Below are 27,746 nucleotides of genomic sequence, written 5' to 3'. Positions count from 1 at the left end.
AGGCTCTGAATTGCGGTGTCAATTACTTTTCGATTAATCATCCAGCCCTAATTGCCATCACCTTCAGCTGTACATTATGTTTAGCGCTAATTCGTAAATGTTAGCTTGCTAAATTAAGATGGTGAACATGGTAAACATTATGCTTGCTAAACATCAGCATGCTTGCATTGTCATTTTAAGCATGTTAGCATGCTGACTTAGCTCAAAGCACAGCTATGTCTAAGTACATGTACAAGTACGTCGATGGCATGGCTGTCTTACAAAAACAGAGAAAAACAGAAATTTCTCTCCTTTTTTTACTGATCAATTGATCATCACCAAAGGTGTTGATTAACTTTATGCCGGTTGGCTAACTGATTAATCGACTAGTCCTGTCAGCATTATCTAGCTCTGTTAGATGAAATGTAATGAGATTGTACTTATTACAGTAGGCCTATCTAACACCTCCTACACAAGGAGGTCAGGGGTCAGAGAACTAGCAGGGATATAGTGTCTTACTCAGGGACGCTTCAGCTGGGTAGGCAGGTGGGAGGTTGAACTGCAGCCCTCTCTAAAAGCTTCGATGCAAGGCATATAACTTCTTTGGCTGAAATATCTCCGCAACTACTAAACAGGTTGCCTAAAATTGTGTACACATTCATAGTCCCCAGTGGATTTGATTATCACCTGACTTTCCCTCTAGCACCACCATGAGGTTCACATCTGTGGTTTTGAGTGAAATGTCTTAAAAACTATTGCATAGATTGCCATGAACTTTGGTGCAAACATTCATGTTCCCCTCAGGATGAACTGTAATGACTTTGGTGTTTACCTGACTTTTCATTTTGCCCCATCATCAGGTCAACATTATAATTCGACATTACATCAGCCTCAGATGTACTTTGTGTTTAGGGCTAATTAGGAAATGTAAACTAAGATGGTGAACATGGTGAACATGGTAAACATGCGGAACATCAGCATTTGAACATTGTCACTGTGAGGATGTTGATATGCTGACATCAACATTTAGCTCAATGCAGCCTTTCAGAGGTGCTAACATTGGCTGTAGACTTCTAATCTTGTTTAACCTGTTATCTATCTCCAGGTTGCATCTTCAAAGGTGTCTACTGTCTGCCAGGAATGATAAAATGTTTGCCCTTGAAAGGTAATGCCTAAAACCAATGTGTAAATCCAATATTTCCACTACTGTGCACCTACACTTTGCTCCTCTTCTTCATTGGACATACGTCAGGATTGCTGCGATATGGGGCACATTCTGTGGAAATGGAAATCTTGATTTGACCATCGTGAAAAAGTCACATATTGAGTATTCCCCTAAGTTTTGCGTAGGAAATGTTTTGGGACCAAATCAACCACGCACGGAGGCTATATCAGCCCATGACCTGGAGTTATACCTGCAAAGTAAGATCCAATGTAGTGCAACCTCAACTGGTTATTTGCTTCCATATTTTTGCTTAAAAATCATCAGCTGTCATTATGTTGAGTGACTTTTCAAATTCAATAATAATCACTAAGTTTGGGGGAAGAACTTCATTAGGAGATCAGCAGGGCTAACAGTACGCTTCTTAGTTCAAGGAAAGAAGTTGCAGATTGGAGGTCCAAGGTCAGGTTTCCAGGTTCCCGAACAAAACACTGTCAGCCTCACTGCCATGTTTTACAACCGCTCTCCTTTCAGCTGAAGGTTCTACCTTCCTCAGTCATTATTCTTTTCAGTACAGTAACGAATTGACCTCCTCAGGCCTCCTTCCTCCTTCAACATGGAAGAGGTCCCGAAGTATGTTTTCCAACAGCTGATTGCTACGCAGAAGCTTTGCAGCTGGCAAGAAACATATGGTCTTTGTTATTGTGTTAGCTACTGGAGAAAACATCCAGGGCGCCAGCTGAGGCCGAGCTGCAGCAGCTTATAGAGGAATGCTGAAACCAAATGATAATGACTCAGCTAACTTATCAGTGGGAGTGAAGTTATTGAAGCCAGACCGAAAACAACCTCCTACTGTTATATTGACTACGCAAACAAACTGAGTAAGAGGAGGGATGATGGAGAGTTATAAAAATAGTGACAGGATGATGGAGGAAAACATTAGATAGCAGAGGTCATGAGGAGACGCACAGTGGCAACATAAATGATTTAAGCCTTTTAAATGTTGCTTCTAAGTACCAAAATAATGGAAAAATAAGTCAGTTATTACCTACACAAACCTTTCTTTAACAAGCCTCAGATTGAAAGAAGCCTCAATGCACACACACACCCACACATACACAAACACACACAGCAGTTTACCTGACTTGCCCACCCCCGCTCTGCCGAAGACGGCCAGCTTCACCTCCGGACTTTTGGCCATGACTGCAGCTACGGCCAGCGAAGATCAGCGAACCAGTCAGTGAGCTCCGAGGTCAGCCATCCATCCTCTCGTCGACACAGGAGGAAGCAGCATCTAAAGGAAACATGCAGGACACAAGTTTATATGTTACAGTGGATTTGCTAACAATCTGATTGTTATGATGATATTTATTGAAGTTATTTCGGCTTTCTTTCTCTGCCATTTGTAAGTAATACAGTCATTTCTCAGCAAGTTGCCGGGCTTACAATAGAAGAAGTGCCAGATTAGGAATGAGCGGACTGAAAAAGGCTCATAGTCGGGGATATCAGGATAAAGAAACCCTGGCAGTTACATCTGTACACTACGAATTAGTTTTTCTTGATGTTGGAAACATATTTTTTAGGGAAGGAAATGCTGTCCTTCTACCCTAAAATGGGCATAGGAAAATGTAGGACTTTGAGACCCCGTATCACATCCTGAGACTGATGAAACAAAACCACTTTGGCTACAGTTACAGGGAAAATCTGGATTTCGGTTAAATGTAAATGAAGCAAATACATCCTGTCACATGTCCAAGTCATTGGCTGGTTTCCATCTAATTGCAAGGCAAATTAGAAGCAATCTTTTTGAAATGTTGCAACAGAAAAAGAAGTGTATATCCATCAACTGGTTTGAAATTAATAAACTAGGCTAGTTTGATCATAAGTTGGTGGTATAGGCTACGTTACGCATGGATGTACAGAGAAGAAGAAGTAGATGTTGCAAAACGGAAACAAAACCAGTTGTTTGCCAACCACCCATCAAACCTCAAAGTGAAGAAGAAACAAAACCAGATGAGAAATAATTTGGTCTACTCATTGGTCCACATGTACCTGTTGCTACTACCAGTCATGTTTTCAGGCGTTATAGGAATATTCAGAAAGATGCAGACAGTGCAACTGAACGACATGTTTCCTTGCAACGTTGTGCACCGTTCCACGGGCTTTGAGGTATGTTTTGTCCTGTTTGGTGGGCATGACACAAGTGTTACCCAATCAGCTGCGACAAGTTTGTAAACACAATGGTGTTAAAAAGGCAGGGAAATGCAGTGCGTTTGCATGCACAACAGGGTGTTCAGGGAACCACTCTTTTCGTTGAAAAAAACGTTTTTGCTACGTTTTCTCGGCACTCCCATTATGTTTATGTTACTTCAGAAGACAATAGGATCTGTGAAGTTACAGTACATGTTAAGGGATAATTAAATATTGATTTATATTGAAATATTAATAATTAAAAATGTTATTTCTGGATATCTGATATCTGAAAAGTATATGCATACTAATGTTTTTATACTAGTTTCAGGCCTAACGTCAAGCATGGCTTTATTTTTTTCTGTGATTAATGTATTTATGTTTGGGCATTTCTGCATGTGCACAGTAATGTGAAACCAAGAAATACCATTCTGGTGTGTGAAAAACACGAAAAAAGATCCACTTAGTTTGCTATAATAAAGGCACCCACACTGTGTTAGTCATGTGCAACTGTGCTGTACTTTCAAATACACAGCATGTCCATCAAGTTAAATGTGATGAAACACACACTGTGCGCTTGCTGCTGCTGGCTGCAGAGATTTGATCAGCTGAAGGTGAACAGCTGTCTGGCCATCCACAGGAGGAAGACAACATACCAAGATCACAAATTCAGCAAGGCCTCAGTTCTTAACACCAAAGTGAGCAGTACGTAGTTTGTTTTGGGGAGTTGTTGACTGGGGTTTTCCATGCAGGTGTGTGAGAGATGTGAATGAAAGAAAATGAGAGCAGATGACAGAGGGAGCGGGGAAGCATAGAATTAAGCATGCACTAAGCTGAAGTCATGTATTCTAAAAGAAAACACAACTGCAGCCTGTTAAAACACCCGAGCACAGATCTGTTTAATGAGAAAACAACCCACTGTGAAGTTATCTCACCAGGTAATGGATTCTAAACTTCTTCCTCACACACACACTCTGTTTTTCTCCTGGCTGCTCATCTAACTTTTAACCAAAAACAAGCGAGAACAGCTAGAATCTAATCTATATCTTAATGATTCCAGAGGAGAGGCTCAAGAATAGTGCATTTTCTAAATAAGACATAAGATGATTTTGTCATTTCTGACCACAACATGGCTGTGGAGATGTATGTCATGCCCTCGACCTGACCCATAAAGCAGCTGAAACACAGTGGCAACCAGAAGACATGGACCATTATTTAACATTAAGCAAAGACACACTTCGCTGCTGTGTTTTGTTGCCTTGTGTTCCTGCGTTTTTGTACATGTTGCGTTGCAGAGATGTGGCTAGCCAATCACTATCGAAATGGCATGTTGTTTCTAACATTCAAGAATAGCTGGACATGGTAAACATGAAGATACAGCCAGCAGGCGGTTAGCTTAGCTTAGCATAAAGACTGGAAACAGTGGGAAACTCTCCAAAGGTAACAACCAACCAGCACCTCTTAAGCTCACAGATTAACATGTTATCTTGTCTGTTCAGTCCGTACAAAAACCAAACGGTAAAAACGTCACATTGTGGTTTGCGCCAGAATAATTCCTGGTCGGGTGCGGTCACTTCCCGTTGTCGCCACTGATTGTCTGGCATGTTGATGACAGTAAACCCCGGTGTCAACTTTTTTTTGGTAAACACAAATGTAAAAACGACAGTGTGGTTTCATGGGGAGTTATGTGCTAACTAGCGTGTTAGCAGTTAGCTCGCCAGCTACAGTAGTTTACCAACAAGCCCTACAAGTACCCCCGTACTTCACCAAGCTTCTGTCAGACTGTCGATAAGCATGTTCCCCAGTGTTAAAGGTGACACTTTAATCTTACAGTACTAACACTGAGCACCAGAATCTGCATCCATCAGAATGTCAGATTTTGCATGCAATGCATTAAAGAGCAGGTGAACTAACAATGTCTTGGTGTCATTGTTTCAAAAGCCAACCTAATTTAAATTAAATTAGCATTTTGGAGATGTGAAATTTTAACGCCAATGTGTTGGCAAGACACAGATAATAAATCCAAATACCTACTGACTCAAACTGTCTGACCATTCACAGAATTTAATGTTTTTTTTATATCACATAATATATATTGGGCGGCACGTTGGAGCAGTGGTTAGCACTGCAAGAAGGTCGTGGGTTCAAACCCCGGTTTCCCCAGCCTTGCCTGCCTTGCACCCGATGTCAGCTGGGATTGGCTCCAGCCCCCCCGTGACCCTGTACGCAGGATAAGCGGTTGATGATGGATGGATGGATGGATGGATGGATGGATAATATATTTTAACACATATTTCTGTTTCTGTGGTCAACTACATACCAAATGGCAAAAATAAATCTGATGTGATCTAGTGACAATATCTGACTATCAATAGCTAACAGTTATTTCAAAATTGTTCATTGTATTGTGTTACACACTATAGTGAAACACGTAAAAAGTGATCAAAGGTGACAGGAAACTGGCTTCTAAACATTCATAAAAACCAATATGTAGCCTGCTGAAGTATGACAGCCATGTTTGTGAAATGATCTCTCAGCGGTGGCTGTTACGTAAATTAAACCGCACAAGAAAATCTCCTCACTCACCCCTTCTGTTAGTCTCTTTTGGTAGAAATTAGATATAGCAGGGAAAATGGAAACAGACGTTCAGTACACCCTGTCTGGATAAATAAAAGCTGAAAAATGTGTTTGTGTGTGTGTCAGTGCCAGAAACATGTTAGCCAGCTTCACACTGGTTGAAGTTATGAAGTGGCAAACCTCCAGCGCTTTCCTTCTTCATACACTGCAGCACCCACACACACACACTCACACACACACTCACACATACACACACACATACATTCAGAGTTTAAGCAAACCATTTCCCTTTTACCAACACACAGGCCCATATATGGTGAGGCTGTGTGCCACTTGGTGCAGCTCAAGTGGAGGTCGATCATCCATCACTATGTCTCTCTCTCAGCAAGGGTCATCATGGCAGCCGTCAGCGTCTTTAAATATTGTTGTTTTTATCATTATTAATGTGGACTACCTGCCGGACAGCACAGTCAAAACAGTGGGTGATATAATGTTGTAATAGTAATAACGTCGACAAATGTAATCTTTTGTTCCGCCGTTCCACTTTAGTTTGAGGTGTTTTGAGCATTTATGAGATACGGTCTTTTCCCACCGGAGTTCAAGCAATTGTCGAAAAGCTTGGGTAGCTGTAATCTTTAAATTCTCCAGGACCACCTCGATTATGGCTGTCCAACGGCTAGGAGCACTAACTGTGCCACATACTTTTGGAGACTGTTATCCCAAGGACAACGACAGAATCAGTAATTTCAGCAAGTCCCCAAAACAATGTGTTTATGTTCCCATTTCCAACAAACACTAAACAAGGTGTTTTTTGAAAGCACTGAAATGCTGTGTCAGATCTGAAAATGCTTGTATTTGTCAGGTCTTGGACAATCAACAAATTTTGATGTCCAATTTAGATTCGATGGATGGATGACATCAGATTAAAGAAATGAGACATAACATGTTAATCAGGTGTCGGTAGGCAGATTTTGTTACCTCTGGACAGAGCCAGCATGGCTGTTTCTCCCAGTTCTAACAGGAAGGAAAATTTGCGGATTCTCAAAATGTCAAACCATTCCTTTAAACAGTGGTGGAAGAAGTATTCAGATCCTTTACTTAAGAAAAGTAGTAATATCACACTAAGAAAATACTTCAGTACAAGTAAAAGTCTTGCATTCAAAATCTGGCTTAAGTAAAAGTATGTAAGTATTATCAGCTAAATGTACTTAAAAGTACCAAAAGTATATTAGGATGTTTTTGGATTAATATTAGATAGATTGTATTTCATGCAGAGGATGTGAACCGTTATTCATAATTTTGTGCAGTTTGTGCAACAACCATGCAACGGGATACATATTACTGCTGCATTCATTTGTATGTTGCATTTTGCAGCTGTAGATGTATAGGGTTGTGTTGATTTTAACTACATTATATACTTTTGGGTAGTTTAATCTACAGCAATGCATCATATTTTATAAGGTCATCATATGTTTGTAGCATCACTGTCCTGTGAGAAGCATGTATCTCTAAAAACTTTTCAAGAACTCAGAAAAACAGCCCAGCGGTTTCCAGCTGATCTCAGGTCAGTTTTATTCAGATAAAGAAGTAGAATCATTTTCTCAACCCTTAAAGGAACAGTTCATCATATAGTTTATCAGAAAAATTAAAATCAAAATCACCACATTTGGAGATACATTGATTTTCACAGGACAGGAAAGGTATGAAAAATTGTAATTTAAAAAGTAACAAGTAATTAATGCACATGAGACAAATATAGTGGAGTAAAAAGTACAATATTTGGCTCTGAGATGTGGTGGAGTAGAAGTTTAAAGTAGCATAAAATGGAAATACTCAAGTAAAGTACAGTAATTGAGTTAAAGTACTGAGTAACATTCCACCACTGCCTTTAAAAAAGCCCATCCAATAATCTCTAATCTATTTTACAAGGGTAAACCACAACAGCAATAAAACAGAAGGGAGGAGAGAATGTCCTCAGTCATTTTTTGGAACACATTGTGTTGAATGGAAACAGAATATGAATGGAGTAATATCAACCCACATAAACAGCTTGTATGGCTCTTTTCTTTTACAAAAGACTTTGTTCAGCTGTCTCCCTCCCTTGCTTCTCGTTTGTACGTTCTTTTCTATCTGTTTTACATCTCGCACACATTACTGCGAGCGGACACAGCGCTGCAGTGTTCCCTCGCTCTCCCACGCAGCAGCAGGGAAACACCAGTAAGAGACGAGGAAGAGGAACACACGGCAGTGTCTCCGCACCGACACGGTCATTCTTCTTTATATTTTGCCAATTATGGCCTCCACACACTCCACCCACCATCCTGACAGTCTCCCTCACACACCTTAGTAATGTACTGGAGTCACCAGACTCCAGTAAGGCTGCAAAACTCACAAAACATCTGGGACTTTCTACTTGAGGAGAGAGCAAGATCTACTGACTGCAATAAAATGTGTCAACTACAGTGCTACAGCACACACAGCGAAGACAAACAGAAATGAGCACATTGTGACAGTACTGTCCATACTGGTCCAGATTACATTATTATAGAATAGAATGTTATCAGAAAGGTGAATATGTTGCTACCACAGAGATGCAAGACAAAAATTAGCGTACACCAGAGGCAGTCATGCATTTTAAAGGAGCAGTCCAACATTTTGGGGAACACTGGCATGCTTGTTTGCTACATCTGCATCCAGTACGTAGATAGAACCACCATGATGGTTGACTGAGCATAGATAAACTGTAAGCATAGCTCCATTAAAAGTGCCATCAACTCCAAAGCATGTATTTACATGGTGTTTCTTGTTGCGGCACATAACTGCTTCTGAAACCACAATCAAACTGATTTTGATCTTCTTAGCTGACTGTAGAGCTGCAACTTGACTTCACCATCTCCTGAGAGAAGGATCTGGCTCTTAAGCTGGGACTCATCCCTGTGTTCCCAGGGTCCTAAGAGTAACTGTCAGAGATTGGTATGGGCTAACTTGAGATGGATGTTTCAAATGCTGTTTGAATAGTAAAAACATTGCAGAGAACATAAAACCATTTGAAATGTCTGCTCACTGTGTCATATCAAGAGGATATTTAGCTGGGAACATAGGACCCTAGGAGCTTATATACGCTGCTAGATGATGCTGTTAGAAATGGGGCTGATGAGGGCAGGGAGACTGAGCCAAAAGAGTAATGTTTTGTTCCTTCACTACAGCCACCACTTCCAAATACACGTAGTCATTTGGGCCATTGTTAATACAAAAATATTGTTTATAGCAGCTTTGAGAAGTAGGCCTAAAATTAGGTCTATGAAAAAGGAATAATCCATGTGTGACGCATCAGTATCCTAAAGTTCTTTCTCTCTCTCTAAAATGAGTCAGAGTATTGCAAAAATTCAAAACAACCAGTCTCTCCCACATGAACAATTTGTATGTACACCTACTCACACCGTCACAATGACACAATGAAAACAACTAGAAGGGCCTACAAACTACATTGCTACAATAAACACAAATCAAAAGTAGTAGTAGTAGTAGTAGTACAGTGTTTCAAACGAAGCACAAGACAAATGTATAAAGGAAGAACCCAGGACACAAACTGAAAACGAGTTTCAACTGCGCTTCAGACTGAAGCCAAAGGGTAGCGTACCAACGACGATATAAACATGATACAAAATGGAGTCAGCCTGCGACTGTGTTTAAGTGTTTTAAATATTGTTGTTGGTGAAACAAAGAAATTAATTTTTACACTAAAAATACATGAGATTCAAGGGTCATAATTCCAGAGCCTGGACCAATAAAGAACCTGATGCCCTCGGTCTAGTTTCCGCAATTTAGCTTTTTTCTACCCATGGATCTCTGCTCTACAGAGACTTCATCCAAACTGTCAAACTGGGCACGTGTATCTTTCTTTCCTGCTGTGTGCCCAGCTGGGTTTTGTGTCATTTTTACCCTGAGAAATGAATCTGGGTGGTGGTGCTGTGGTTCAGGGAGATTACAGACCTCTGAGCTCCAAACCAAGGGAGGAGACCTGCAGCACCGCAGGCTATAGAAAGACTGCAAACCACAGGCCTGTCATCAAAATACATACAGTGAACAGATGCACTGCCTCTGGAGAGAAACCAGTGAAACCAGTGCAGAGAAGAATGCTATCTTACTCAAACAGAACAAATTATATTTTAGTCATCTAAATGTAAAAGACTCACTCTCCCCTGTTTGATCAAAACTTTTCATTGCAAGGCACTCCTGTCTGAGAGGATTTTGTCTTTCAGTACTGGCGGAGGGAAGAAAACAAGCTATGCTATGAGTCATCCGAGGAGGGAGAAGTATTCAAATTATTTACTGAAATAACAGCATCAATGAAATCTACTTTGTTATGTGTAAAAGTCCTCTATTCAAAAATGTTATTTAGCTTAAGTATTTGCAACAAATTAATTAAAGATGCCTTTCGGAGTTCTTGTAAACAAAGAAGTTAAATTTATATTCAGTGTTTCTTACCACAACACAAACAAGTGGGACCCACTCCCAAAAAAATTCCTCCATAGCGCTACTAGCTCTCAGTACTCCGCAGGGTACCTTTAAAGTATCAAAGTATTTATTGTGCAGAATGGCTCCAGCGGAAGCATTACGGTATATTATCTATATGTATATATATGCATTAATGTGTTAACAGCATTAAGTGTCATAGTGGGTCAAAGTGGAGATAGTTTTACTTCTTTACTACTGTATAGATTATCTATAAAATTGCATCATATTTTTTTAAGATGATCAGATATTTTTTATGTAAAATCTTCATCTACAAATGAACTAGTTCATTGAGTATTATAACATTGCAAGTACAAGTAGCTCAGAATTGTACTTTAAACCAGATGCACTTTATCTTGATATGTGCATGTCAGCTGAGGGCTGCTTTCCAGGAAGTTTCTGTAATCAAAGAAACACACAGTCATATCAAACCCATCGTCATTTTTGCTGGCATCCCACCTTCTTCGGGACTTTTGGGAGTCCCCCTGGGCTACCAGTTTGGCAAGCACCCATGTAGGACATGCTGACTGACCCTAAATCCCATTGAGATGTGGGCTATTATGCAACACTCAGAGCTGCTTATGAATGCCAATTACGTCCGCGAACTCAATAGGGGACTGAAGAGGGATCGAGGCAAAGTAAGATAACATTCACGAAGATCTAACTGGAGATAAGCTACACCCTTGTGATTGAATTACAGATACACATGACTGACTGCAAAGATTAGTCCAACTTTAAAAATGTTACAGTACTTTCATCTTAAAGAAAATAAAGATACCTGAACCGCTGTAGAAGGTGACACAACTGAACATCAAGCACGAAAATGTCAATTTAAATTAAGATGAAGAATGTCGCCTAAATATCATAGAAATATCCCTTTGTGTCAAAATAGACAGCTCCATCTCAGAAGAAACGCGACCCTCCTTCAAGGTTTCATTCTGTTAGTAAAATATTAATCTCCCGGCCTGACCACAGGTTTGATCATTTCCACACCTCAGTGTTGCAGTGCTGTCTCCACCTCACGTGAAAACAGCGGCAGGAGGACTCACCAAACCGCTGAACGCAGTAATAATCTCCCCGTGATGAAACGCTGATCAGGAGGAGAGGAATTTCTCAAAAAAAAAAATTTAAAAAAAAGTTGTCAGGTCCGCTGATCAAAAATGATGTCTGACCTTCCCAGATGCAGATGCGGACGCGGCGCACCGCTGGATGAAAGGAGAGCGGCAGAGGTTACAGCTGGACAGACAGTCGGGTAGATGGATGGATGGATGGACAGATCCCGTCCGGACAGACCTCAGTCAGCTCTGACTGAGATGAATGAATCCCTAAAACGGAGGGTCAGCTGAAATATACAGAGCGGAGCTGCTGGAGTTGCCGACACTCTGCTGCCTCTGACCGGGCTGCTGCGTGCCGCTGCTGCACACTGAGGGGGGACAGCGACCTCTAGTGGAAGGAAGAAATAACACAAGCTCCAGGCTCATAAAGAGGAATCCACCCATTTAAACATGCATTGTACCTTAATATAATGAACTGACTATAGCCAAGGCTGAGGCAGATTATGTTTTGTGAAAAGCTGACGAAAAATGCTCCCTCAACATTTTCTTCAGTGAGGCTCTGAGAGAGAACCATATGACTCTCCTGGCTCCTGTATAAAGAACATCATGTAAAAAAAAATATGAATCAGTCAATAGAACGATCGCAAACAAATAACAAAAAGTGTATGGAAGTGTAGTATAGTGTAGTAGTGTGTAGTCTAGTAGCATGATAATATACTAAAATGGAAAAGAATAATAACTTTTTTATTCCCATACATAGTGCAGCGGTGTTTCAATTGGCCGCTGCAGGACATCCTCCCAGTTAAAGTCGAACAAAAGTGAAATTCTGCCCCCGCGTGGCAACACGCTGACATATAACCTTTTAAAATGTTAGGGCGAACTTGTTAGCACACAGTTACAGAGCGTATCATCACTGAGTGGGAGTCCTGGTGGATGTGCAGAAGACTCGGACCTGGACTCTGACTGCCATACAGAAATCCAAACACAAATCCACAGAGAACAGCTTCCCCTCTGGATCAGATGCTGTGAACCTTCATAATATGAATGACAATCAGAGCAGGCTTATATTTTCCACTATTGGCGAGTTTACTCATGCAGCAATCAAACGTGAAGGAAAGGTGGAGTTTGTTGACAGATTTCAGATCAATTTAGTCATTTATCTTTTCTCCATCAATAAAAACCCAAAGAACCTTGATTGACTTAAATGGAGTTAAAGGAAATGTAAGAATATATTATGCTATATAAGATTATATGGAATTATGCAATGTGTGCTTAAAGCCAGTTCTTGGTGCTCATTGCCCCCACAATGTCAATTCATACAAAATATGGAGATAAACATTCATTATCAAATGCTGTTCTCTAAAAGCTTATTTGATGAAGTATCGTTCTTACAAAATTAAAGCAAAACAGGTTTATGTCTAAAAGAAGTGAGAAGTCAACGTAGTTGAGGGTTAAATAGATTTATTTTGTTTTACTTTGAACTGTGGAGAGCTGCACAAAAATACTCATTTCAACTGGCAGTTACATAATTGATTAGACATCATGAGTCCTGACTGAAGGTGTGTAGGCTCCTTAGTAAAGTAATATAGCAACACACATCTACTGAAGCTTTGAGCAGTGATATTTTAATATGAAGTGCTGTCAGTATGTTTCTAATCTGAAAGTTCTTTACTTCAGAATACATAAACACCATTTGGATCTAAAAGTGATTATAAATATGTTCCTGTCTGTCAGCCAAAGAAGCCAAAGGCGGTGCTCTTCAGACAGAACAACATGACCTCTGTGCTGGCAGTGAGAAAGAAGGCCTGGGTGGTTTTCTTCAGTGAGACTGGAGATGGTCAGCTCATTAAGGTGTGTATAATATAACAAAATATTACACTGCATCTCAAAATAATGACATGCAATCTCAAAATATTACTTTGTATGTTTAAAATAAATATTAACTTGGTATCAAAATATTGACAGAGAATCTCAAAATATTGACTTAGGATCCTTTTTTTGATGAAGGAACCCCGCTCTCTTAGGTCACCATCTCCGGGCGCACTTAGTGCATTATGAATTCAGATACCACTTAGGAAAAAGGGCGACCTCTGATAACAAGCTAGTTTCAACACTAGGTACTGGCCTGACCATCTGTATTGAATTTGTAACTCCAGATTCAAAAGTTCCCTAGTCAACCCCCCTTCCCCACTCGCTTCAGACTCCAGAGAGCAGGGCACTGAACACATAACCTGGAATGAGCTCCTTAAAGGGCCAGTTTGCTGATTATCTGTAATGAGGTGTGTTAATGTAGGCAGGGTGGATATTAAAGTAAGTAAATACTAACTTACCAGTCCAGAAGAGGGGGAAGAAAACAAAGGCAAAAAACGAGACGAAAAACTCTTTCTAGTTTTCTTAAGGCGTCCACCCAAAGAGAAACTTATTTATTTTCAACATGCCCCAACAAGTTTTGCTCAGAGCTCTAGGGTCAGCAACTTAAATAAAGAAATAGACAAACAATTCTCAAACAATCACTGGCTATCAGGACTTGATCATCACATTGATTGGTTTTTACATTACTTTTCATTTTATGGGTAGATGGTCCTTCTGTCCAGTAGTTGCAACACCCCTTTGCCTCAGTTCACAAACAATTTTCCAAATAAGGTAATAAAACATATCATGCAAATCTCTAGAACTCATGTTCGTATAATCCTTTAAATGTTTAACACATAAAGGCCAAATATAGTAGGCCACACTTCTCAAACAAAATACATGAACATCCCTTCTCTTCTATAATCTTAAATGCATGGACAAAAAAAACAAAATCAGTTTTAAATGCATCACTCCAAATGCAGAATACATTAAATTCATGTCAATTCATGTCATCACTCATTCTCCTCATTTCTTTCTGGCTTCAAAAGGAGAGAAAGGCCTCCCTTGCTCCTATAGTCACAAAATGAAGGTGCTTATCTTTTAACAACTGTTGATGTCACATTAGCATATAGTGCCTTCTTTGATGATCAAACCAATTATTCAGACATCAAAAAACAAGTTTTTAAATGTATTAATGAATATTATAAACTCCAATAATATAGATTTAAAAAATGAAAACTCTGGACCCTCTTCTTATTTTCGCACCTCCTTTCACGCCTCTGTCATATTTATCTAAAGGGTCCAGTTGCCTGCAAGAGCGGACTTTCACTTCCTCTTTACTGGACATCAACGTCTAATCTGAAATATGATCATGTACAACCATAGGTCTCCGGAGGCAAAGCAAAGGTCAGCACAAAAGAGACTGCAGAGACACATTAAAATATAAAACAGTATACCAAGCAACACATCTTTCTTACTTTAACTTTGTACTTCTGCAATCTGAGCTAAGCAGTCAACAATTATCGCTTGTATATGTGTCAGGTAGTCAAACAGTATCTAAGAAGGCCCCCCAAGAAGCAGAACCAATTGCTTCCAATGTCCTTTTCTTCACATTTATCTCATTCTCACAACAATGTACAGTAATATTTATTATGTCACCAACAAACCAGTGTCAAATCTGTTCTCTTGTGAAGTTATCCATGCAGTTGCCGTCAGGGCTAACTTCAAATCGTACAGGAACAGCGCTGACAGATAGAAAACTGTGGCTTAAGACCATAAAGAAAAAATTTAATGAGCAGTTAAAGTGTTTACCTATCTTCATCTTTGCCTGCTTTCATTTGATATTGATTGATTCATCACTCTAAGTTACTAGACTGATTTTATAATTATAAGATCTGAAATTATTTGAATGTGATAACTGCAGCAAACTGTGAGAAGTCATATATATTCTGAATAACTTAACACTGAGTAAGGATGTTCTGCTGTGTTCTTAAAATTGTCTTTTTTCAGTTAGCCTATATCATTTCACATCCTAAGTTAAAGAGAAGACCAATCTTAAACTGAGACAATTTTTTTTCATGTTTTGTCTTTTTATCTGAGGCACTTTTTGCAGTCTGATCATACTAAATACTGTTGAACATGACATGACATAGGCCTACTATAATTCTTAACAACTTTAAAGCAACATAGTGTCAGCAGCTGTGGCTGATCAGTAATTAGCTAAGATAACTGCTTGTTAAACCAAAATGTCTCATTTTCAGTCTAGACAATTAACACACACATACAATATATAAATCAGACAGCTTGTTGTTGGAATGCACCTCACTTTAAATTAGGCTGTCTCCCTGTTTGTAGTAAGATAGTTTAATGTCTCAAAAAGCTCTGTATTAAACGCACAGAAATTAAACTTATGTGTATCTTCATATCTAACTGTTTTTGTAATAACAACAATGATGCACATTTTCCAGAATGGCAGGTTAATGTTTAATTAACATCATTAATGAAACATTAGCAGCCATTATGCACCTTTACAGTGAATGTCAGGTAGACCTCATACATTTCTTCTCTTCACCAGAAGAACCTTTTCTCACACACATTCTCCTCCTTCTGAGACCTCCTTCATCCCTGCCAGCGTCTAACTACCACAGAAACCAATGCGTTGCATGCATGTCAGGTTTACAGCTTAGTGTGAGGCCACAGATAGACCACATAAAGCTATGCTACTTCTACAGAGTCACCGCATTTCAACTGGCAGGAAGCATAGCTTTGCTGTTTTCTAGTCGCCTACAGATGTTCTATTTATAGAAGTTGCAAATGCAGTGTTAGTTGTTGACCATGATGTTTATTTAACTTTTCAGAAGCAGCATTTGTGGTTGGAAAAAATTTTTAATTGTTAAATAGGCTGAGTTTCAGGATGTAGGTAACATATCACAAAATCATAGACAACTTTCAGTGGAGTAGGCTGTTAGTTTGATTATGCCTTCTTTCCAGTCCAGCTTTGCTTTGCACCTACAACAAAAGACAGCAGCTCAGTCTCTCAGAAGCAAAACATTCTTGCTGTGAAGCATGATATGGGTAACTAGAGAATGTTACTAGCGGGTTTCTGATACAATTCAGCGACACTAAGTTAAACAGTGGCCATCCATTATGATGCCTGCTTTAAATGTCCAGTGTGTAAAACTTTAGGAGGATCTATTTGTAGAAATGTAATATAATATACTGTAGGGGAGACCGAGCATGGTTGTAACACTTTTTGCTTCAGTAACTATAACTCACTGAATTTTTTAGCTAGAGTTCTCAAATTTTTATACAAAGTACCCACATTTGTTCACTACAAATGGCACAAGAATATCACAGACCTCGTGAGTTGATGTCAAATGCATTGTGTTCCCTTGTTAGAACCTACCCCAATAGCAGGGTAGGTTGTAACACATGCTGGAGTAAGTTGTAACAATCACACAAAAGAATCTGAAATAGATGCCACACTAAAAGAAAGAATAAAAGAACAATGTTTCTCTCTTGCTGTAACAGACTCACACGCATGTACAAGTATGTGTATGTAATTTATCTATAGAATAAACTTACTTAAAAGTATACTTAATACATACTACTAAAATGTAATTAATTAAAGAACATCTCTGTACATCTTTAGGTCTAACTAAAAAGAGGTGTGTGTGTGTGTGTGTGTGTGTGTGTGTGTGTGTGTGTGTGTGTGTGTGTGTGTGTGTGTGTGTGTGTGTGTGTGTTCGTATTCAGAGTCACAGTCAGTGCTTGAAGTGGGCCGGTATTCACCGGTACGTATACCAGCACTTCTATGTTTTACTCTTTGGCGTTGTTGCGCACAGGCACTTCCCACAAGCTGCCCATACACTTTTCTACCCTCTCCCCCATATGGAGTATGGAACAGGTCGAGTGACGATACACACGCCAACATGTGTCCAACATGTGAATGGGGAGGACTGGTCACAGTGCTGACAAACTAATGCTGGAAATCCTGGAGTGCAGGTTTGGTGGGCCAAGACTGCATAGGGCAATATGGAAAATATTCAAATCAAGAAACTACCTAGTTTTATGTATCATGGATGGTTGTAACACATTTTAAAGATGTGTTACAACCCACCCCACCCCTGTCAGCCAATGTTTAGCTAGCTGTATTACCATAGCGGTTTGAAATTAGAAAGGAAAAAATACATCACATGTTGCCTGAGACACTATATTTCAATCTAATATAAGTGAAACAATTCTATCTGCAATAGTATAGATACTAAACAAAAAATAGTCAAAAACTAAAATAGTCAGTAAAGTCAAAAACTTTACTTTCTTACCTCAAAATCATTTTTTTCTCTATATATTCTGAATATGCCTGTTTCCAGATTTGATAACCACCATGCCTGATTGGGGAGGAAAGGGGTAAATACTGAAATGATCACCTAACTCCCATCTCATCTCTATTTGGTGGAATTGGTGTTGTTACAACTCTCCCCGTTTTACAAGCATACCTGGTCTCCCCTACATAACTATGTTTTCAGCAGTGTATAAAGACATAAAGAACTGTTATGGGGTTTTTTTTAACCTTAAAATGAGCCATTTCTATCTACACTATTACATGGAAGTCGCCATGTAGTGCCAACCATGTTTCAACATTAGCCCAAAAGGACATATTTCTCTACAGAGCTCGTTTCGTCACTACATTTTATAAGTAGGTGTGGTGTCAGAATAATCAAAATATTGTTTTTATTTTCTTTATTGCAAAAAGATGAATAAAGTGTACATGGGGCATAAAGAAGTATACAGAACACAGATTTATAAGAAGACACAAATATTAAAAACTTTGCCAGGGGAAGTCGTTATTATATAAAGATATTAAAAGAGGACCATATGTTGACAGCCTTTTGGTTGTTTGAATTAGGAAAAAAATTGACATAATATATTGTAGATGTCTGCGTATTGTATATACGCTCCGATAATGCTAATCCAACACATCTTCGTAACGTTCATGTTGATTCCACTTTCCAACTTCCAACACGGGCAATGGGATCATGCCAGGAACATATGAATACAGAGTAAGCCATTGGTTGCAATTTTGCAGCACTCACTACTAGTTGCCATGAAAGCTTACACACTAAACTATCCAGCTCAAGTTAATTCCATCCATCCAATAGTAGATTGATGAAAGAATCAATGAAAGTTTAAATGCTTTTTTAATTAAAATTCAGTTTGTGTAAAGGGTGGAAATTAATGTTCAAATGAGTAACCGATTTATTTATTCATTTTCATTGGAAGATTATCCTAGCCAAGGCCGGTAACATTGATAAAAAGATTTCAATGCATTTACTATCTTACCATTACCATCTTCACTAAGACAGATAAAAATAGCTACTGTAAAAAGACTCTGTCAGTCACAGCTCAGCTTTGGGAAGGAAAAAGATATGGTACAAGATGATTAGAATTAGAGAAAAAGAAAGAGAGAAGGTGATGGAGATGAGAGAGGAGGAGTAGGAGCAGCCCACTGTGACCAGGATATGATTAGCATTATGTCACTGTGCTGTTCAACACAAACAAAAACTGACTTTCTGTTTTGCTGTTAATTTCACAGGCTTACCTGCTTTACTCCTCTCTATTAACCAAAAGAATCTTGCTCATATTTGCTCTGCGACCTTTTCCTCATCTAATGCGCTCACATTTTCTCTTGAATGTTTTGACTGAGGGACACTGCACAAATTACGCACGACTCCAGTGACAGAGAGCAAAGTGCCACGAAGACCGTCATTGTGTGAGCGTTTTGCTGCCACCGCTGCAAGAAGATGATCCTGCTGTCTGGTCTGTTGCTCATTCTCTGGGGAGAACCGGGTCGGTGCCTGGAAGAGGGAGGAAGCTTTACATTTCATGGAGATTTCCGCCACTTCGCCGTGGCCACCAACACGGTTTACATCGCTACAGAGGAGAGGCTGTACCAGCTGAGCCACGACCTGACTCTGATCCAGAGTCTGACCCAGAGAGGAATCTTGAAGGTGGGGCCTGAGTCCGGTGATGAGCAGTTTTACCGGGTTTCTGAGACGGATGAATGGAACGCAACTTTCGGTGTCAACATTTTATTGCCGTTCGTTGAGAACAACGCTGTGATCAGCTGCGGTGTGATCAAGTGCGGCTACTGCGAGCTGCTGGACCTGCAGAACATTTCCAACGTGCTGTACAGGGAGCACATCCAGGTGGGGCCCGCAGGGCGCAGCAACGCGTCCGTCGGCTTCCTGGTAGATGTGGAGAAGACTCGGACCCGGCCCGAGACTTATATTCTGACTGCCTTACAGCAACCCGACAAAACCACAGAGACCAGCTGCCTCTCTGAAACAGCTTCTGTGAACCTTCATAATACGAACAACAAGCAGACGGGAGAAATATTTTCCATTACGGGGGAGAATACTAAACCTGTGATCATACATGAAGGCGAGGTGGAGTTTGTGGATGGATTTCAAAAGAATTTAATCATTTATCTTTTCTCCAACGTGCCATCAGAGGACAAAGGAAACAAAGTCCGTCTCATTTGGCTTAAGGGAAGAACAAGCAAAGCCGAGACTCTCAGGTCGCTGCGGGGCGCGACTCTCAGTATCTCTGATGGTGGTAAAGGCAGCAGACTCGTGGCCTCCTCGGTGATCCCGGGTGGGCCGCCGGTGCTCTGGAGCGGCGTGTTCAGTGTGGACGGAGGACAAACCGACACCGAGCTGGTAGTGTTTGACGTCAGCCCTGATCTCACCGGAGCGGCCGATGCGGATCCAGACTTCTGCATCACCTGTCCTGAGAAGTCAAGATCCACGGTGGGTCCTGATATTGTTCATCTTGAAAGTTCTACAAAGTTAGAAAGTTGTAACAAAAACAATCCAACGAACCTTGTTTGACTTATGGAGTTAAAGTAAATGTTAGACTATTTTACTAATTTAGATAAATGTCATTATGTGTTTAAAGCAAGTTCTCTGATTCGCATAATGCCTATTTCCTTTGGGGACACAAACTCAAAGATTCTCACAATGTCTAAAAGCTCATTTGATTAAGCAAATAAGTTCCCTTGACTTTAAAACAAAATTAATTCCAAATAGTTTTATGTCTAAAAGAAGTGAGAGGTCAAAATAGTTTGAGACAACTGCACAAAAATACTCATTTCAACTGGCACTTCCATAAGTCCTGACTGAAGGTGTTTAGGCTCCTAAATGTAATATATCAACATACATCTACTGAAGCTTTGAGATAGTTTAATATGAAGTGCTGTCAATATGTTTCTAACCTGAAAGTTCTTCACTTCAGAATTCATAAACACCTTTGGATCTAAAAGTGATAATAAATGTGTTTGTGTCTCAGCCAAAGCCTCTGAAGCCAAAGGCAATGCTCATCAGACAGAACTACATGACCTCTGTGCTGGCAGTGAGACAGAAGACCTGGATGGTTTTCTTCATTGGGACAGGAGATGGGCAGCTCATTAAGGTGTGTATAAAAAGTGATATGCATTCTGTCCAGTAAAATTGCAAAAGATTATGCAACAAGATATTTAGTTCTACTCATTAAATAAGTAACTTGAGTGATGTTACAGTGATGTGAAGAAGTGATTTTTCACCAGCTGAAAATATATTTAAAATAAATGGTAAGCATGAAAATATGTTCTAAAATGCTTGTTATAATTTTATTTGGGAACCGTAATGTATTTTTTTTTTTTTTTTTTACCTCGTTCTGTTACTACTTTATAAGTGCAGGGGGTGTTTTCAGATTATTTCAGTCTGGAAGTTTTTAAAATCTTCTTAGAGTCTGCAAAATAATGTCCAACTCTTGGTAGGAAATTACCAGCTTCATCTCTTTTCTATGTACTCGGTCATACTTACATCACATTCTTCCTTACATCACGGATATAAAATTATTAATGTGCTGCAGGGCCTCTTTAAACGCATTCACTCACACCCAGGACAGGATTTCACTGAGGCCATGAAGGCCGTGGCCACCGTTTGGCTTTATATCCCTCAAAAAATTAAATACCCTGCGGTCATAGTGGCCTTGATACACTAGTAAAAAAGAAATATACTTAAGTAGCACTTTTTTTGGATTCACTTATATTTGAATTGTACTATACTAAGCGTATATTAAATGTGTTATTTTGGAACAACTTAAAAGTATGTTAAGTGTCATTTTAGAAATACTTAAAGTCAACTTTAAGATAATTGCAATATATTTTAATATACTTAGTTAAAATGGACCTATTTTAAGTACCTTTACTGTAATTTAAATATACTTTTTTAAATTTAACTTAAAATAGCCTTTTGTGCTATACTTGAAAAACAGTTTAAATATATTTTAAATGTGTTCCCTGAACATTTTTATTAGCATTTCAGCATATTAGTAATTTATTACTAGTATACTTCAAGAGCCACTATTAATATATTGGGAAGCTGCTTTATGAAACCATTCAGTATGAGAATAATGCATTATTAATGCATTAAAAATATTCCCTTTTAGAATAATAATAAAAGTCAGTTTAAAATGTATTTTACAACACACATACAGACAACTAAAAAACTTTAATTTTGTGTACATTACAAAAATAAATTTCTGTACATTAAAAGGTACAGCAGCATGTATCACATCTTGACCAAAATACCTTGAAATAAAAATAAAATCAGTAAAATGATGACATATGATCAGTATTACTGAAAAGTACACTATACACATCACATCATTAATGTTATCCATGGGGATCCCTTATACGGTTCGGACTCTGGGCACGGCTCAGATGACCTCACGGCAAGCCGTCCCACTTCTGACACCATATGTGGCCAAAGGCGAGAGAACAGTCACCCTGCCCAGATTCAAACACAGGCCTACAGGGTACCAAATATGCAACTTTGACAGCAACGCCAAAGAGCCAGGCTCGTTGGTATGGCAGTCCAAGCACTTACTCAGCTGTAGTGAAGGTACTCCGTCACAAGCATACAGTACAAATAGTGGAACCAAACTGAAACTGAAAAATGTCACGATCCTTATCCTTGGAGTGGAGGGTCGGTATCTTTGAGTAGGACTCGTTGCATTTTCTGTGACTGCAGACACTATGGGATTTGGAAACTGCTTTATCACACAGCATCTGTGGAAGGCAAAAGGAAATATTTTGCCTATCTCAAAGCAATATTACCTCTAATTAATTAACAACCATTTTTTATTTTGTTTAAAGTTGCTGAAACACAATATGACATCATGTCTAACTGTTCTGATAATGCTAACTGTTTAGGTTCAGGTGAAATGGTTTTCCACAAGGGACCCCTCCCAGTTAATGTTCAGTTCTTCCATTATAACATGATCAAAAACATTACATAAACATACTGTACATTCAGCCAAGGAGCTGTATATGATAAAATGTTATTAAACAGGTACATTCAGATTTGCTTAACAACTGTTCTGTCTATGTCATTTCACATTAACACAACAGTCAATTTGTGAAGTACAAAAGTAGCCATTTACTTAATGTAGAATATTTGTTTATTTAGTCTGACCCCGTTGACATGTATTGAGAGCAAGAACAGTGGTGTGCAGGAGCCAGACATACCTATGAGCACATTGAGCTTGTGAGGGTCCAGCTGGTCCTTTGAGGTTTTCGTGGCCTCTGAGCCATCTGAGTGAGGCAATGATCCCAGGAAGCCGAAAAAGAAAAGAAATGCAGTTACAAATGAGATATAATAAATATTCAGTTAGGCCAGTACTTCCACCTAGTTTAGTTCTTCATTTGCGTATCATTATAAACACTGTAATTCTTTTCTTATAGCAAATCTTTATTATTATTCTTTATTTAATTTTCTTGAGCTAAGACAGGAAATTCCAACTCTGGGTTTAGCATTAAGTTGGTTAAAGTTGGCAAAGGGTAGGTTCAACTTTTATAAATTGAATACAGGATCTATGACCATACAAATGGACATAGTTGAGCAGTATTTTACATAACATCACATGCTATTATATCGTATGGTCAGGCATTGCAGTACATAAAAACATTATTTCAAGCGCGTCTTAAAACAATTCTCACATACCCGTGTACACTTTAACAATGCTGTTATAACTGAGTTATTGGTCACTGTAATAATTCCCCCTCCATGGTTGCAGTGAAGAGAAATCTCTAAAAACAGTGTACCTTTAGAAGATATCCACTTTTGAATAGTCTAACACAGATGCTTAGCTGATGATTCATAGTAGCTTCAGCTAAACTTTAGAATGAATTTATACAAAAATGACAACTGTGGTGATGTCTTTAGACTACATGGGCAGGAATAATGATAACTTACTGTAAACATGGACATGTGTTTTGACATGTGCATTGTATATGACCGAAATTTTAGTAACATTAAAAACTGCCTTACAGCAAAAAGCAACACATTACTGTAACGTTATTTGCGTTTCTTTTGTAACGCGTTACTCCCAACACTGTTTATAAGGCAGACGAAAGTCGCTGTCCCGATAATGAAGCTATTAAAATGCTAACTAACAAATATATTAATCCACGTGCTAGCATTAGCTAATGCACACCAGAGCTATCCACCAAGGAAAATATTTCCAAACCCAGAGTGAGCTCAACTTTTGTTAACTTACACAAACTGTGTTGTCTTGCTAACAATAACAAACTTAAGTTACCAAGAAAGACGATTTTGACAGGTGTCGTGCCAAGGTCGTTATCCCCGACAGAAAGTGTTTCCCCTGCCGCGGGAGCGCGCGTGCATTCAGCGGTGAAGGCGGACCTTCGACTTCAACAAAGTGAATGAAAAATATACCATGTGAATTGTTTAATTTATCGTTTTAATATTGTTTTATTAACGAGGTTTGTGTAGAGCAAGCTAGCACTTATAAACATTTTTACAGGCTTACGTTAGGCTATGTGTTAACGAACTTCGTAGCCTATTATTCATTGCACTCAATTGAGAATGTCTACACAAGATGAGCATTTAGTTTCGCTTCAAAAGCAAACATTTATTTCGCGATAGTCTAGTGATGTTATAAATGACCACATAGTCGATCACTTTGTCATCCATGTTACTGTTTAGACGCTAGATTCAGACAGTCACCTTTTCAAGTAAGCTGCTCCTACATACTATCGATACAGTATCAACATCACTGTAATCAGTTTAACACTTTGCTCGCCTCAACGTTACATCTCCATGACTCGAAATGTAAATTAAACTGAATGCAGCATTGTAGACAACATTTTCTCCTTGTAATCCATGTTTCCATTGCATGGCCTTTGGATATTGCTGGAAATTGTCCCCCTCCTTAAAGGGTAAATTATTATCATAACAATTTATTGATGCATTGCATTTAAACATAACTTTTTCATACACAAAAAGTATGTATCCCCCCTTTATAATGCACAGATGATGGCCTACTGTCAAGTTTTTAAATTTGTGTATACTTCACATCATGACTAATAACAGGGGTGAATATGGAGATGTTTATCTTTTCTTAGGAAAGGTTAAGGCAACTTGAATCATCTGTGCATTATGGAGGGGGGATACATTTTATGGCAAGTTGAAAATACAGTCTGAAATAATTTGTATCCCACAATAACTTTTGCTTCAGGAGGCCGCGCCCACGACTTCACGGCAGGGACTGACGCAGTACGGCAAGAAATACACGGTTTGGAGCAGGAAATCCACAAATTAAAACTTAAGAAACAAAATATTATGTTGTTTTGACACATTTAAATAAAGATTAAATGTTTAGTTTCACTACTAGAGCCCATCCCCGGCATAAATGTTCCAAAATATTGTGCATTTTAATATTACGAGATTATACTTTTGGAAACAATTTAATACTTTATTTTCGATGATTTAAACTGGACACATTTTTGACAAAATATTCAACGCGCTTAAATCTGGATACGAGCTGTCAGATGAGCCATAAACAGTTCAGGTCCAGTCCGCCAGCCAGTGCTGTAGTCAGGGGGACCACCGTGCGCTGTCAGCCTCGCTGGAGCGGACCAGTGCGCGCTGTCAGCTCCAGAGGAGGATGCGCTCATCCCGGAGGAGCAGGGCACGGGCCAAGAGCCTCTCGCTGAGCGTTAACTTTGATGAACGGAGGACATACGGACAGATACTGGGCGGTGTACCCCCAGTGTGAAAAGCAAGCCTTCATAATGTTTTGTGGCTTTGGGAAACAGTGCTCTGGGTCCTGGGACTATTACGCACGGACTTGGATCTGACCATCCGCGGTGAGTACTCACTGTAACTTTTCTTTTATGTTCAGAGTGAAACATTGTCCAAACACAATGATGAGCTGCACCACGTCTGTTTGTGGAGCGCGTTCCGTGCAAACTAGAAGTTTTTGTCTGTTCCTAGAATTATAAATTGGCTACTTGTGGTGCTCCAAGAGATAGATTTAGCACTGCTAAAACGCCCATCAAAGTTAAGTCCCAAATAAGCTCCGAATTAAAGTATGTTGCTCTGATAAAAAGCTGCTCCATCACCTCCGGGACTGGGCTTTACGCACTGACCCAGGACTCACACATGAACCGGGATAAGCGTGCACCAGAGTCCGGGGACGCGGGGCCTTTAGCAGGGGTGTCGGTGCTCGCTGTTGCTGTCATAATATAAAGTTTGTCTTATAATAAATGCAGGGCTTTGTGCGCGACATGTCTGTGCCAGCCTCACCTAAAGGGCGTGGGGCTGTGTCCATTACGGCAGCCAGTCTCAGTGCTTCAAGCCATCCGCTTATGCTCTTCGTTGTTAGTATGCAGTATTTATTTACCTACCAACATTTTTTGCTCATAGCCTTTTCATTTGAAGGTACACATTTTATTAAAAGCAAACCCAAATAGAAGGCACCTAAAGCTACGATAAAATAGTCCAAATACAAATCAAAGCATGTTTTGACTGATCACATATTATATAGGCTGTATAAAGTCCATGTTGCTCAAATATAAACACCAAAATTAATGTTTCAAACGTTGTTTCTGTTACAGTGGGTCATAATATATCATATCTTTTAGTTTGTCCGTGCGTTTTGTGGTGTTAGGAATTGTGTTTCTGCGCTTTTCCGCACTAACTCAAAACTTGCTACATGTACACCACCTCCTGAGCTGGCGTAGGATTTGAGCGTGCCGTACGCCAACGTCCATATTGATTAATCTCAAAGTCACCGTGGTTTTGGGTGGACGCCAGGTGGACGCTGGAAATTTGGTGTAGGCACTTTTCATAAATGAGGGCCATTGTGTCTACAATTAATGGCCGCTTATAAACTACTGTAAGTCAACATCCTCCTGACTCTCAAATCAATAAACTGTAACCTGTTTTTAACTTACAGAGCACAACCATAATGTGCAATGCAATCACTGACAGCTTAAACTATAAGCTACAGTAAGTCAACACACCACCAGACTCTCAAACCGGTGTAGGCTAGTCCCCATCTCTGCTTGCTGCTTATTTCACTATGTTTCTGTTATCAGTTTTTAATCCTTTTTAGGTTTCTTGCTTGTTACAACATTGTAGCATCGATTATACCGATATATCTTACTGTGTTGTATTATCACATTTTAGGGATTAAGTAGCCTCAATATGGGTCTGGGTCTGAATATGGGCCGTTTTTTTCCAAAGCAACTTAATTCCTCTGGAGAAATAGGAAGCATGCGCCGTTGCGAAAAAACTGCCTGCACGGCCACCCTTTTATGCGAACACGCACCACCTCTGATTAAGTTAACACGGACTCAACTAACCAACATCTTATCCACCTTCGTAGTACCACTTCTAACCGTTTAACTCCAGTGTAGGCGGTCAGAGTTTGTCAACCCTGAGTTTGCCTGATAACAGCTGACTCTGAATAGGTTAAAATCCCTTCATAGTACAGGCCACTGGTCAGAGCCAATGTAAACTGTGTATTCCCCATTGTCAAACTGGTCTCCGTTGGCATCGGAGACTGTGTTTGGTTCACTGGGAGGCTGCTGAGCCAACACAGTCTCACTCCCTACTCGTCAAATGTCTGACGCATGGTCAAGGGACCCTGGCGTCACTTTTTTGACGCACTGGGTATACCTTCGGCTTCATTTTTCAACGTGCGGGGCAGTCCAATAGACTTCTATAGAACTCAACAGCGTTGAAATTTGACGTCTTGGGTCGATCACCAAACCGCAACCCGTTGTCTGCCTTGTGGGTCGAGACAACAATAAATAAAAATAAAAAGGAATACGCTACCAAAAATTATCTATGCCAGGGCGATTCAAATGCCCCCCAACTGGTGTTTGATGTTTAAAAACCCTCGCAATCTGATATCAAAGGGCCCTCAAAAGCTAAGCGCGTTCATCAGCGGTGAGTTTAACAACGAACATGGTGTGCAACCACATTCAGCGGTGAGTTTAACAACACTCAACTGCAGGTAAAACGGCGTTCAGAGGGGAGTTTGACCAAAGCAACGCACAA

General features: G+C 39.6%; 2 protein-coding genes across 4 annotated transcripts in view; one reads left to right on the top strand and one right to left on the bottom strand.

Moving 5' to 3' along the window:
• rerg (RAS-like, estrogen-regulated, growth inhibitor) overlaps positions 1-11,793 on the bottom strand; it is a 55,590-nt gene extending 43,797 nt beyond the window's left edge. Inside the window, exons 1-2 of one of the 2 annotated variants that reach the window (XM_046072077.1) lie at positions 11,473-11,793; positions 2,282-2,435 (exon numbers count right to left, since the gene is read on the bottom strand). In XM_046072077.1, coding sequence (XP_045928033.1) covers positions 2,282-2,342 — 61 coding nt within the window. In that variant the 5' untranslated portion in view covers positions 2,343-2,435; positions 11,473-11,793. Of the gene's footprint in view, positions 1-2,281; positions 2,436-11,201; positions 11,367-11,472 lie in introns of those variants that run through there. The other variant, XM_046072078.1, reaches the window with a different exon arrangement.
• Positions 11,794-19,079: 7,286 nt separating this feature from the next.
• Positions 19,080-27,746, top strand: part of plxnc1 (plexin C1) — a 64,339-nt gene continuing 55,672 nt past the window's right edge. The window contains exons 1-2 of one of the 2 annotated variants that reach the window (XM_046071888.1): positions 19,080-20,141; positions 20,680-20,802. In XM_046071888.1, coding sequence (XP_045927844.1) covers positions 19,134-20,141; positions 20,680-20,802 — 1,131 coding nt within the window. In that variant the 5' untranslated portion in view covers positions 19,080-19,133. The remainder of the gene's footprint in view (positions 20,142-20,679; positions 20,803-27,746) is intronic. The other variant, XM_046071887.1, reaches the window with a different exon arrangement.

Source organism: Micropterus dolomieu, linkage group LG16, assembly GCF_021292245.1.
Source record: "Micropterus dolomieu isolate WLL.071019.BEF.003 ecotype Adirondacks linkage group LG16, ASM2129224v1, whole genome shotgun sequence".
NCBI classification, from domain to species: Eukaryota; Metazoa; Chordata; class Actinopteri; order Centrarchiformes; family Centrarchidae; genus Micropterus; species Micropterus dolomieu.
This window is presented reverse-complemented; position numbering and strand designations above follow the sequence as displayed.